This window comes from Coturnix japonica, chromosome 6, assembly GCF_054131305.1.
Source record: "Coturnix japonica strain WE chromosome 6, WE-NBRP24, whole genome shotgun sequence".
Lineage (NCBI taxonomy): Eukaryota > Metazoa > Chordata > Aves > Galliformes > Phasianidae > Coturnix > Coturnix japonica.
In genome coordinates this window covers 647018-660306 of record NC_140668.1, presented here as the reverse complement: position 1 = coordinate 660306, position 13289 = coordinate 647018, and the positions used below count along the sequence as shown (strand labels likewise).

General features: G+C 54.7%; 1 protein-coding gene and 1 long non-coding RNA gene across 8 annotated transcripts in view; one reads left to right on the top strand and one right to left on the bottom strand.

Moving 5' to 3' along the window:
* LOC146760173 (uncharacterized) overlaps positions 1-11418 on the bottom strand; it is a 13787-nt gene extending 2369 nt beyond the window's left edge. Inside the window, exons 1-2 of the long non-coding RNA XR_014947302.1 lie at positions 11285-11418; positions 10458-10527 (exon numbers count right to left, since the gene is read on the bottom strand). This is a non-coding gene — a long non-coding RNA (uncharacterized LOC146760173). The remainder of the gene's footprint in view (positions 1-10457; positions 10528-11284) is intronic.
* The window catches only part of MYH14 (myosin heavy chain 14), a 26517-nt gene extending 13228 nt beyond the window's left edge, over positions 1-13289 (top strand). For 2 of the 7 annotated variants that reach the window (XM_085550648.1, XM_085550649.1), the window contains exons 7-11: positions 2800-2896; positions 4180-4376; positions 10461-10569; positions 11294-11466; positions 12877-13289. In XM_085550648.1, the coding sequence (XP_085406774.1) occupies positions 2800-2896; positions 4180-4376; positions 10461-10569; positions 11294-11466; positions 12877-12946 (646 nt within the window). In that variant the 3' untranslated portion in view covers positions 12947-13289. Of the gene's footprint in view, positions 1-2799; positions 2897-4179; positions 4377-10460; positions 10570-11293; positions 11744-12876 lie in introns of those variants that run through there. The other 5 variants (XM_085550645.1, XM_085550646.1, XM_085550650.1 and 2 more) reach the window with 4 other exon arrangements.

Sequence of the window (13289 nt, the reverse complement as noted above, 5' to 3'; positions counted from 1 at the left end):
TAGACCCTATAGACCCTATAACCCCATACCCCGTCCCCTATGGACCCTATAGCTCCCTATAACCCCATACCCCATCCCCTATAGACCCTATAGCTCCCTATACCCCCCATCCCCTATAGCCCCCATAGCTCCTATAACCCCATGTCCCACCCCCTATGGACCCTATAGCTCCCTATAACCCCATACCCCATCCCCTATAGACCCTATAGCTCCATATAACCCCATGGCCCCATCCCCTATAGACCCTATAGACCCTATAACCCCATGGCCCATCCCCTATTGATCCTATAGCTCCCTATATTCCCATACCCCGTCCCCTATAGACCCTATAGCTCCATATAACCCCATACCCCATCCCCTATAGACCCTATAGCTCACTATAACCCCCATACTCCATCCCCTATAGCCCCCATAGCTCCTATAACCCCATGTCCTCATCCCCTATAGACCCTATAGCTCCATATAACCCCATCCCCTATAGACCCTATAGCTCCATATAACCCCATACACCATCCCCTATAGACCCTATGGCTCCATATAACCCCATACACCATACCCTATAGACCCTATAGCTCCATATAACCCCATACCCCATCCCCTATAGACCCTATGGCTCCATATAACCCCATACCCCATCCCCTATAGACCCTATAACCCCATACCCCATCCCCTATGGATCCTATAGCTCCCTATACTCCCCATACTCCATCCCCTATAGCCCCCATAGCTCCCTATAACCCCATAACCCATCCCCTATAGACCCTATAGCTCCATATAACCCCATGCCCCATCCCCTATAGCCCCCATAGCTCCCTATACCCCCCATACTCCATCTCCTATAGCCCCCATAGCTCCTATAGCCCCATGGCCCCATCCCCTATAGACGCTATAGACCCTATAGCTCCATATAACCCCATGGCACCATCCCCTATAGCCCCCATAGCTCCCTATAACCCCATATCCCATCCCTTATTGATCCTATAGCTCCCTATATTCCCATACCCCGTCCCCTATAGACCCTATAGCTTCATATAACCCCACACCCCATCCCCTATAGACCCTATAGACCCTATAACCCCATGGCCCATCCCCTATAGACCCTACAGCTCCCTATAACCCCATCCCCTATAGAGCCTATAGCTCCCTATATCCCCATACCCCATCCCCTATAGAGCCTATAGCTCCCTATAACCCCATACCCCATCCCCTATAGCCCCCATAGCTCCATATAACCCCATACCCCGTCCCCTATAGACCCTATAGACCCTATAACCCCATGGCCCATCCCCTATTGACCCTATAGCTCCCTATACCCCCCATCCCCTATAGACCCTATAGCTCCCTATAACCCCCATCCCCTATAGCCCCCATAGCTCCTATAACCCCATGTCCTCATCCCCTATAGACCCTATAGCTCCATATAACCCCATACCCCATCCCCCTATTGACCCTATAGCTCTCTATATCCCCATACCCCATCCCCTATAGCCCCCATAGCTCCTATAACCCCATGCCCCATCCCCTATAACCCCCATAGCTCCTATAACCCCATGTCCTCATCCCCTATAGACCCTATAGCTCCCTATATCCCCATACCCCAACCCCTATGGACCCTATAGCTCCATATAACCCCATACCCCGTCCCCTATAGACCCTATAGCTCTCTATATCCCCATACCCCATCCCCTATAGCCCCCATAGCTCCTATAACCCCATGCCCCATCCCCTATAACCCCCATAGCTCCTATAACCCCATGTCCTCATCCCCTATAGACCCTATAGCTCCCTATAACCCCATACCCCATCCCCTATAGACCCTATAGCTCCATATAACCCCATATCCCATCCCCTATTGACCCTATAGCTCCCTATACTCCCCATACCCTATAGCCCCCATAGCTCCCTATAACCCCCATACCCCTTCCCCTATAGTCCCCATAGCTCCCTATAACTCCATGGCCCCATACCCTATAGCCCCCATAGCTCCCTATAACCCCCATACCCCATCCCCTATAGACCCTATAGCTCCATATAACCCCATACCCCATCCCCTATAGCCCCCATAGCTCCCTATAACCCCATAACCCATCCCCTATTGATCCTATAGCTCACTATAACCCCATGTCCTCATCCCCTATAGACCCTATAGCTCCCTATACTCCCCATACCCTATAGCCCCCTAGCTCCCTATACCCCCCATACTCCATCTCCTATAGCCCCCATAGCTCCTATAGCCCCATGTCCTCATCCCCTATAGACCCTATAGCTCCCTATAACCCCATTCCCCATCCCCTATAGACCCTATAGCTCTCTATATCCCCATACCCCATCCCCTATAGCCCCCATAGCTCCTATAACCCCATGCCCCATCCCCTATAACCCCCATAGCTCCTATAACCCCATGTCCTCATCCCCTATAGACCCTATAGCTCCCTATAACCCCATACCCCAACCCCTATAGACCCTATAGCTCCCTATAACCCCATACCCCATCCCCTATAGACCCTATAGCTCCCTATAACCCCATACCCCATCCCCTATAGACCCTATAGCTCCCTATAACCCCATTCCCCATCCCCTATAGCCCCCATAGCTCCCTATAACTCCATGCCCCATCCCCTATTTATCCTATAGCTCACTATAACCCCATACCCCATCCCCTATAGACCTCATAGCCCACTATAACCCCATGCCACATCCCCTGTAGACCCTACAGCTCCCTATAACCCCATGCCCCATCCCCCCATGCCCTTCCCCTATAGCCCCCCTTGCTGACCCTATAGCCCCCTATGGATGCAGGGGGGATCGGGACCCTATAGGGCTGCAGGAGGCGCTGGTGGAACTACGGGGTCACAACAGGGAACTGATGGAGCTGCTGCAGCAACGGCATGAGGAGGTGGGGGCCTATAGGGCACCTATAGGGGAAATGGGGGCTTATAGGGCATCTATAGGGGAGGGTGGGCCTATAGGGCACCTATAGGGGCACCTATAGGGGAAGTGGGGGCTTATAGGGCACCTATAGGGGCACCTATAGGGGAAGTGTGGGCCTATAGGGCATCTATAGGGGAAGTGTGGGCCTATAGGGCACCTATAGGGGCACCTATGGGGGGAGGGGGGGGGTTAAAGGGCACCTATAGGGGCAGAGGGGTGCGGGTATAGGGCAGCTATAGGGGCACATATGGGGAGGGGGCTTATAGGGCACATATAGGGGCACCTATAGGGAAGGGGGGTTTATAGGGCACCTATAGGGGCAGATGGGGGGGTTATAGGGCATCTATAGGGCAACTAAAGGGAAGGGCGGCTTGTAGGGCACCTATAGGGGCACCTATGGGGGGGTGGAAGGGGTTTATAGGGCACCTATGGGGGAAGGGAGGATTATAGGGCATCTATAGGGGCACCTATGGGGGAGAGGGGGCTTATAGGGCACCTATAGGGGTAGATGGGTGGGGGTATAGGGCAGCTATAGGGGCACATATGGGGAGGGGGCTTATAGGGCACCTGTAGTGGCACCTATGGGGTGGGGGGGCTTATAGGGCACCTATAGGGTCACTTATCAGTACCTATGGGAGTGCTTATGGGGGGTACCTATAGGGGGACATATAGGGTATCTATGGGGGATATATGGGTATAGCTATAGGGGGTCAGTATGGGGGGCACCTATATGGGTGTACCTATAGTGGGGAACCTATAGGGTGACCCATATGGGGAACAACTGTTACCTATAGAGAACCAATGGGGGCGGTGCCTATAGCGCCACCTAGCGGCGGGAGGTGGAATTGCAGACATCTAACGGGAAATAACCAATGGGGGCGGTGCCTATAGCGCCACCTACCGGCCGGAGGTGGAATTGCAGGCATCTATGGGACATAACCAATGGTAATGGTGCCTATAGCGCCACCTACCGGCGGGCGGTGGAATTGCAGGCATCTATGGGACCAATGGTGGCCTATAGCGCCACCTACAGGCGGGCGGTGGAATTGCAGGCATCTATGGGACCAATGGTGGCCTATAGCGCCACCTACAGGCGGGCGGTGGAATTGCAGGCATCTATGGGACCAATGGTGGCCTATAGCGCCACCTAGCGGCGGGCGGTGGAATTGCAGGCATCTATGGGATATAACATTTGGGGTTGGGGGTCCTATAGGTGCCCCCCACCCTATTTACCCCCCTGTATTTCAGGCCCAGCAGCTGCAGAGGGATCTAATGGCTGTAAAGGAGCAGAACCGGGCTGCGATGGAAGCCAGGGTCAGGCTGGAGTGGGAGCAGAAGGGGCTGCAGGGCCGGATGCAGCGCCCGTGGGCCCCATTGAATACAACGGAGGCTGCATTGAGGGCGCGGTGCTGCCACCTGCAGGACATGCTGCAAAGGGAGGCGGGGTATGGGGCAATAGGGGGCCTATGGGGTCTATGGGGGCACTATGGGGCAATATGGGGTCTATGGGGTCTATGGGGTCTATGGGGTTCTATAGGGTCACTATGGGGTCTATGGGGTCTCTATGGGGTCTATGGGGGCACTATGGGGCAATATGGGGCAATATGGGGTTCTGTAGGGTCTCTATGGGGTCTATGGGGTTCTATGGGGTCTCCATGGGGTCTATGGGGTCTCTATGGGGTCTATGGGGTCACTCTGGGTCCCTATGGGGTCCATATAGGTCTCTATGGGGTCTTTTGGGTCTCTATGGGTCACTATGGGGTCTATGGGGTCTATGGGGTCTATGGGGGCACTATGGGTCTCTATGGGGTCCTATGGGGTCTCTATGGGGTCCTATGGGGTCTATGGGGTCTATGGGGGCACTATGGGGTCTCTATGGGGTCTATGGGGTCTCTATGGGGTCTCTATGGGGTCTCTATGGGGTCTATGGGGTCTCTATGGGGTCTCTATGGGGTCTCTATGGGTCCCTATGGGGTCTCTATGGGGTCTCTATGGGTCCCTATGGGGTCTCTATGGGGTCCTATGGGGTCTATGGGGTTTCTATGGGGTCTCTATGGGGTCTATGGGGTCTCTATGGGGTCTCTATGGGGTCTCTATGGGGTCTATGGGGTCTCTATGGGGTCTCTATGGGGTCTCTATGGGTCCCTATGGGGTCTCTATGGGGTCCTATGGGGTCTATGGGGTTTCTATGGGGTCTCTATGGGGTCCTATGGGGTCTATGGGGCAATATGGGGCCTATGGGGTCTATGGGGGCACTATGGGGTCTCTATGCGGTCTCTACGGGGTCCTATGGGGTCTATGGGGTCTCTATGGGGTCTCTATGGGGTCTATGGGGTCACTATGGGTCCCTATGGGGTCCATATAGTTCTCTATGGGGTCTTTTGGGTCTCTATAGGTCACTATGGGCTCTATGGGGTCTATGGGGTCTATGGGGTCTCTATGGGGTCTATGGGGTCTATGGGGGCACTATGGGGTCTCTATGGGGTCTATGGGGTCTCTATGGGGTCCTATGGGGTCTATGGGGTCACTATGGGTCCCTATGGGGTCCATATAGTTCTCTATGGGGTCTTTTGGGTCTCTATGGGTCACTATGGGGTCTATGGGGTCTATGGGGTCTATGGGGTCCTATGGGGTCTATGGGGTCTCTATGGGGTCTATGGGGTCTCTATGGGGTCCTATGGGGTCTATGGGGGCACTATGGGGTCTCTATGGGGTTCTATAGGGTCTCTATGGGGTCCTATGGGGTCTATGGGGGCACTATGGGGTCTCTATGGGGTCCTATAGGGTCTCTATGGGGTTCTATGGGGTCTATGGGGTCTATGGGGTCTCTATGGGGCCTATGGGGTCTATGGGGGCACTATGGGGTCTATGGGGTCTATGGGGTCTCTATGGGGTCTATGGGGTCTATGGGGGCACTATGGGGTCTCTATGGGGTCTCTATGGGGTCTATGGGGGTCTCTATGGGGTCTCTATGGGGTCCTATGGGGTCTATGGGGTCACTATGGGTCCCTATGGGGTCTATGGGAGCAATATGGGCTCTATGGGGTGTATGGGGTCCTATGGGGTCTATGGGGGCACTATGGGGTCTATGGGGGCACTATGGGGTCCTATGAGATCTATGGGGTCTCTATGGGGTCTCTATGGGGTCTATGGGGGCAATATGGGGTCTATTGGGGTCCTATGGGGTCTATGGGGGCACTATGGGGTCTATGGGGGCACTATGGGGTCCTATGGGATCTATGGGGTCTCTATGGGGTCTCTATGGGGTCTATGGGGGCAATATGGGGTCTATGGGGTCCTATGGGGTCTATGGGGTCTATGGGGTCTATGGGGTCTATGGGGCAATATGGGGTCTCTATGGGGTCCTATGGGGTCTCTATGGGTCTCTATGGGGTCTATGGGGGCACTATGGGGTCTCTATGGGGTCTCTATGGGGTCTATGGGGGCACTATGGGGTCCTATGGGGTCTGTGGGGTCACTATGTGTCCCTATGGGGTCTATGTGGTCACTATGGGGTCCTATGGGGTCTCTATGGGGTCTATGGGGGAACTATGGGGTCCTATGGGGTCCTATGGGGTCTATAGGGACACTATGTGGTCCTATGGGGGCACTATGGGGTCTATGGGGTCTCTATGGGGTCTCTATGGGGTCCTATGGGGTCTATGGGGGCACTATGGGGTCTCTATGGGGTCCTATGGGGTCTATGGGGTCTCCACAGGGTGTCTATGGGGTCTCTATGGGGTCCTATGGGGTCTATGGGGGCACTATGGGGGCACTATGGGGTCTATGGGACTATGGGGTCTATGGGGTCTATGGGGGCAATATGGGCTCTATGGGGTCTCTATGGATCACTATGGGGTCTATGGGGGCACTATGGGGTCTCTATGGGTCACTATGGGGTCTATGGGGTCACTATGGGGTCTCTATGGAGTCCTATGGGGTCTCTATGAGTTTCTATGGGGTCTCTATGGGGTCCTATGGGGTCTATGGGGTTCTATAGGGTCTATGGGGTCTCTATGGGGTCTATGGGGTCTCTATGGGGTCCTATGGGGTCTATGGTGTCTCTATGTGGTCCTATGGGGTCTATGGGGTCTCTATGGGGTCTCTATGCGGTCCTATGGGGTCTCTATGGGTCTCTATGGGGTCTATGGGGTCTATGGGGTCTCTATGGGGTCCTATGGGGTCTATGGGGTTCTATAGGGTCTATGGGGTCTCTATGGGGTCTATGGGGTCTCTATGGGGTCACTATGGGGTCTATGGGGTCTATGGGGGCACTATGGGGTCCTATGAGGTTTATGGGTCTCTATGGGGTCTGTGGGGGCACTATGGGTCTCTATGGGGTTTATGGGGTCTCTATGGGGTCTATGGGGGCACTATGGGGTCTATGGGGTTTATGGGGTCCATATGGGGTCTCTATGGGGTCTGTGGGGTCTCTATGGGGTCTATGGGGTTTCTATGGGGTCTCTATGGGGTTTATGGGTCTCTATGGGGTCTCTATGGGGTCTCTATGGGGTCCTATGGGGTCTCTATGGGGGCACTATGGGGTCTATGGGGTCTCTATGGGGTCCTATGGGGCAATATGGGCTCTATGGGGTCTCTATGGCGTCTATGGGGTCTCTATGGGGTCCTATGGGGTCTATGGGGTCTCTATGGGGTCCTATGGGGTCTATGGGTTCTATGGGGTCTATGGGGTCTCTATGGGGTCCTATGGGGCCTATGGGGGCACTATGGGGTCTCTATGGGGTCTATGGGTTCTCTATGGGGTCCTATGGGGTATATGGGGTCTATGGGGTCCTATGGGGTCTATGGGGGCACTATGAGGTCCTATGAGGTTTATGGGTCTCTATGGGGTCTGTGGGGGCACTATGGGTCTCTATGGGGTTTATGGGGTCTCTATGGGGTCTATGGGGGCACTATGGGGTCTATGGGGTTTATGGGGTCCATATGGGGTCTCTATGGGGTCTATGGGGTCTCTATGGGGTCTATGGGGTTTCTATGGGGTCTCTATGGGGTTTATGGGGTCTATGGGGTCTCTATAGGGTCTATGGGTTCTATGGGGTCTCTATGGGGTATATGGGGTCACTATGGGTCTCTATGGGGTCCATATGGGGTCTCTATGGGGTCTATGGGGTCTCTATGGGGTCTATGGGGTTTCTATGGGGTCTCTATGGGGTCTATGGGGTCACTATGGGTCTCTATGGGGTCTATGGGGTCCTATGGGGTCTATGGGGTCTCTATGGGGTCCTATGGGGTCTATGGGGTCCTATGGGATCCCTTTGGGGTCCATACGGGGTCTCTATAGGGTCTATGGGGTCCCTATGGGTCTCTATGGGGTCACTATGGGTCTCTATGGGGTCTATGGGGTCCTATGGGGTCTATGCGATCCATATGGGGTCTATGGGGTCTCTATGGGGTCACTATGGGTCTTTATGGGGTCACTACGGCTCTCTATGGGGTCACTATGGCTCTCTATGGGGTCTATGGATCACTATGAGTCTCTATGGGGTCTATGGGGTCCTATGGGGTCTATGGGGTCCTATGCGTCTATGGGATCTCTATGGGGTCTCTATGGGGTCTATGGGGTCACTATGGGTCCCTATGGGGCCTATGGGGTCACTATGGGGTCTATGGGGTCTCTATGGGGTCCTATGGGGTCCATATGGGTCACTATGGTGTCTATGGGGTCTCTATCGGGTCTATGGGGTCCCTATGGGTCTCTATGGGGTCCTATGGGGTCACTATGGTCCTATGGGATCCATATGGGGTCCCTATGGGGTCTATGGGGTCACTATGGGGTCTATGGGGTCCCTATGGGTCTCTATGGGGTCCATGGGGTCACTATGGGTCCTATGGGTGTCTGTGGGATCTTTGGGGTCTCTATGGGGTCCCTATGAGTCTCTATGGGGTCTATGGGGTCCTATGGGGACATAATGGAGACCCTATGGGGTCCTATGGGGTCTCTATGGGTCACTATGGGGTCACTATGAGTCTCTATGGGGTCTATGGGATCCTATGTGGTCCCTATGGGGTCTCTATGGGGTCACTATGGGTTTCTATGGGGTCCTATGGGGTCCTATGGGGTTTATATGGGGTCTCTGTGGGGTCACTATGGGTCTCTATGGGTCTATGGGGTCCTATGGGGTCTATGGGGTCACTATGGGGTCCTATGGGGTCCATATGGGTCACAATGGGGTCTATGGGGTCCTATGGCATCTCTATGGGGTCCTATGGGGTCCCTATGGGGTCTATGGGGGCACTATGGGGTCTATGGGGTTTATGGGGTCCATATGGGGTCTCTATGGGGTCTATGGGGTTTCTATGGGGTCTCTATGGGGTTTATGGGGTCTATGGGGTCTATGGGGTCTCTATAGGGTCCTATGGGGTCACTATGGGTCTCTATGTGTCTCTATGGGTGTCTGTGGGATCTTTGTGGTCTCTATAGGGTCTTTGGGGTCTCTATGGGGTCCCTATGGACCTCTATGGGGTCTATGGGGTCCCTATGGAGACTCTATGGGTCTCTATGGGGTCCTATGTGGTCTCTATGGGTCAGTATGAGTCTCTATGGGGTCTATGGGGTCCTATGGCATCTCTATGGGGTCCTATGGGGTCCCTATGGGGTCTATGGGGGCACTATGGGTCTCTATGGGGTTCTATAGGGTCCCTATGGGGTCTATGGGGTCACTATGGGGTCCTATGGGGTTTATGGGGTCCTATGGGGACATAATGGAGACCCTATGGGGTTCTATGGGGTCCCTATGGGGTCTCTATGGGTCACTATGGGTCTCTATGGGGTCTATGGGGTTTATGGGGTCCATATGGGGTCTCGATGGGGTCTATGGGGTATCTATGGAGTCTATGGGGTTTCTATGGGGTCTCTATGGAGTCTATGGGGTATCTATGGGGTCTATGGGGTCTATGGGGTCTCTATGGGGTCTATGGGGTCACTATGGGTCTCTATGGGGTCTATGGGGTCCTATGGGGTCTATGGGGTCACTATGGGGTCCTATGGGGTCTATGGGGGCACTATGGGTCTCTATGGGTTCTATGTGGTCTCTATGGGATCTCTATGGGGACTCTGTGGCGTCTATGGGGTCACTATGGGTCCCTATGGGGTCTGTAGGGTCTCTATGGGGTCTATGGGGTCACTATGGGGTCCTATGGGGTCCATATGGGTCACTATGGGGTGTATGGGGTCCTATGGCATCTCTATGGGGTCCTATGGGGTCCCTATGGGGTCTATGAGGTCCATATGGGTCTCTATGGGGTTCTATAGGGTCTCTATGGGTCACTATGGGGTCTATGGGGTCACAATGGGGTCTCTATGGGGTCCATATGGGGTCTATGGGGTCCTATAGGGTTTATATGGGGTCTCTGTGGGGTCACAATGGGGTCCTATGGGGTCTATGGTCCCAGGGTCCCATATCCCCATATCCCACCCCATATCCACCCCATATCCCCATATACACCCCATAAACCCCATAGATCCCCCATAGATCCCCCATAGATCCCCCATAAATCCCCTATACCAGCTGTAGGGCCGCCCTACAGCGGGATGGTCGCGCCGTCGGTCGCCGCTTGGGGGCGCTGTTGGCCGAGCTGGAGGAGCAAAGGATCATGGGAGAGAGATACCGGCGGCAGGTGGGGGGTGACGTCACCGCGATGACGTCATCACGGCGATGACATCACTGGGGTGACGTCATGGGAGTGATGACATACAATGGGGGGGGGGGTTGAGCCCATATCCCAGCCCATGGCCATGTATTACACCCCATATCTCACCCCATATCCCCCCTATATCCCACCCTATATCCCCTATATCCCCTATATCCCCTATATCCCCCTATATCCCCCCTATATCCCCCCTATATCCCCCCTATATCCCCCCATATCCCCTATATCCCCCCATATCCCCATATATCCCCTATATGCCCCCTATATCCCCTATATGCCCCCTATATCCCCCCATATCCCCCCATATCCCCTATATATCCCCCATATCCCCAATATCCCCTATATCCCCCTATATCCCCCTATATCCCCCCATGTCCCCCCTATATCCCCCTATATCCCCCCCATATCCCCCCATATCCCCTATATCCCCCCATATCCCCTATATCCCCCTATATCCCCCTATATCCCCCTATATCCCCTATATCCCCCCATATCCCCCTATATCCCCCCATATCTCCCATATCCCCCCATATCCCCCCATATCCCCCCATATCCCCCCATATCCCCTATATCCCCCTATATCCCCCCATATCCCCCCGTATCCCCTATATCCCTCCTATATCCCCTATATCCCCCCTATATCCGCCCTATATCCCCCTATATCCCCTATATCCCCCATTACCCCCACTAGGCGGAGTCCTCCGAGGCTGCAGGGGGCGCTGTTCTATCTCAGTTGGCGGAAGTGGCGGCTGGCACGACCCGGATGCTCTCTATGGGCCAACGTTTGCGTCGCGCTTTGGATGACGTAGGAGACGGCGCCGCCGCCGCCGCGTGTCACGTGGCCGCCCTCAGGGTCCGCCTCAGGTGCGGCCTATGGGGCCTTATAGGGCCCTATAGAGCCCTATGGGATCCATACAGTGCACTTATAGGGCCCTATAGAGCCCTATGGGATCCATACAGTGCACTTATAGGGCCCTATAGCACCCCAATGGGCCCTATAGTACCATATAGCCCCCTATGGCTGCTTATAGCCCCATATAGCACCCTATAGCCACTCCATAGGGCCCTATAGCACCCTATAGCCATCCTAATGGGCCCTATAGGACCCTATAGCCCCCTATGGGCCCTATAGGACCCTATAGCCCCCTATGGGCCCTATAGCACCCTATAGCCCCCTATGGGCCCTATAGCACCTTATAGCCATCCTAATGGGCCCTATAGCACCCTATAGCCCCCTATGGGCCCTATAGCACCCTATACCCATCCTAATGGGCCCTATAGGACCCTATAGCCCCATATGGGCCCTATAGCCATCCTAATGGGCCCTATAGGACCCTATAGCCCCCTCTGGCCGCTTATAGCCCCTTATAGCACCCTATAGTGCCCTATAGCACCCCTATGGGCCCTATAGTACCCTATAGCCCCCCTATAGTACCCCCTACAGCCCCTTATAGCACCCTACAGCCCCCTATAGCCCCCATATATAGACCCTATTAGCCCTATAGCACCCTATAGCCATCCTAATGGGCTCTATAGGACCCTATAGCCCCCTATGGCGGCTTATAGCCCCTTATAGCAGCCTACAGCCACCCCATTGGGCCCTACAGCCCTTATAGTCCCCTATAGCGCCCTATAACCCCCCCTACAGCCCCTTATAGCACCCTATATCGACCCCATGGTGCCCTATAGCACCCTACAGCCACCCCATTAGGCCCTATAGCACCCTATAGCTCCTCCTACAGCCCTAATAGCCCCTTATAGCACCCTATATCGACCCCATTGGGCCCCATAGCAGCCTATAGCCCCCCCTACAGCCCTTATAGCCCTCTATAGCACCCCATAACCCCCCCTACAGCCCCTTATACCACCCTATATTGACCCCAATGGGCCCTATAGCACCCTATAGCCCCCCCTACAGCCCTTATAGCCCCTTACAGCACCCTATATCGACCCCATTGGTCCCTATTGCACCCTATAGCCCTCCCTACAGCCCCTATAGCACCCTATATCGACCCCATTGGGCCCTATAGCACCCTATATCCCCCTATATCCCCCTATATCCCCCTATATCCCCCAATATCCCCCTATATCCCCCTATATCACCCTATATCCCCCTATATCCCCCTATATCACCCTATATCCCCCTATATCACCCTATATCACCCTATATCCCCCTATATCCCCCTATATCCCCCTATATCCCCCTATATCCCCCTATATCACCCTATATCCCCCTATATAACCCTATATCCCCCCCCATTCTCTGCCCCCCAGGTGTGACCCATTGACGCTGACCCGCACCGTGCGCCGGATAATGAGGGGGGACGACGAGGACAGCGCTTAATTAAGGGGGAGGGGCTTAATTAAGGGGGCGGGGCTTAATGAGGGGGCGGGGCTTAATGAGGGGGCGTGGTTTAATGGGGTGGCTCCATTGGGGGCATGAATGAAAAGGGGCGGGGCTTAAAGGGGGCGGGGCTTAAAGGGGGCGTGGCTTAATGGGGTGAGTTCATTGGCTTGAATGAAGAGGGGGCGGGGCTTAAAGGGGGAGTGGCTTAATGGGGATGGCTTCATTTGATTGAATGAAGAGGGGGCGTGGCTTAAGGGGGCGTGGCTTTATGGGGCTGGCTCCATTGGCTTGAATAAAGGGGGCGTGGCTTTACTTAAGGCTTGAATGAAGGGGGCGTGGC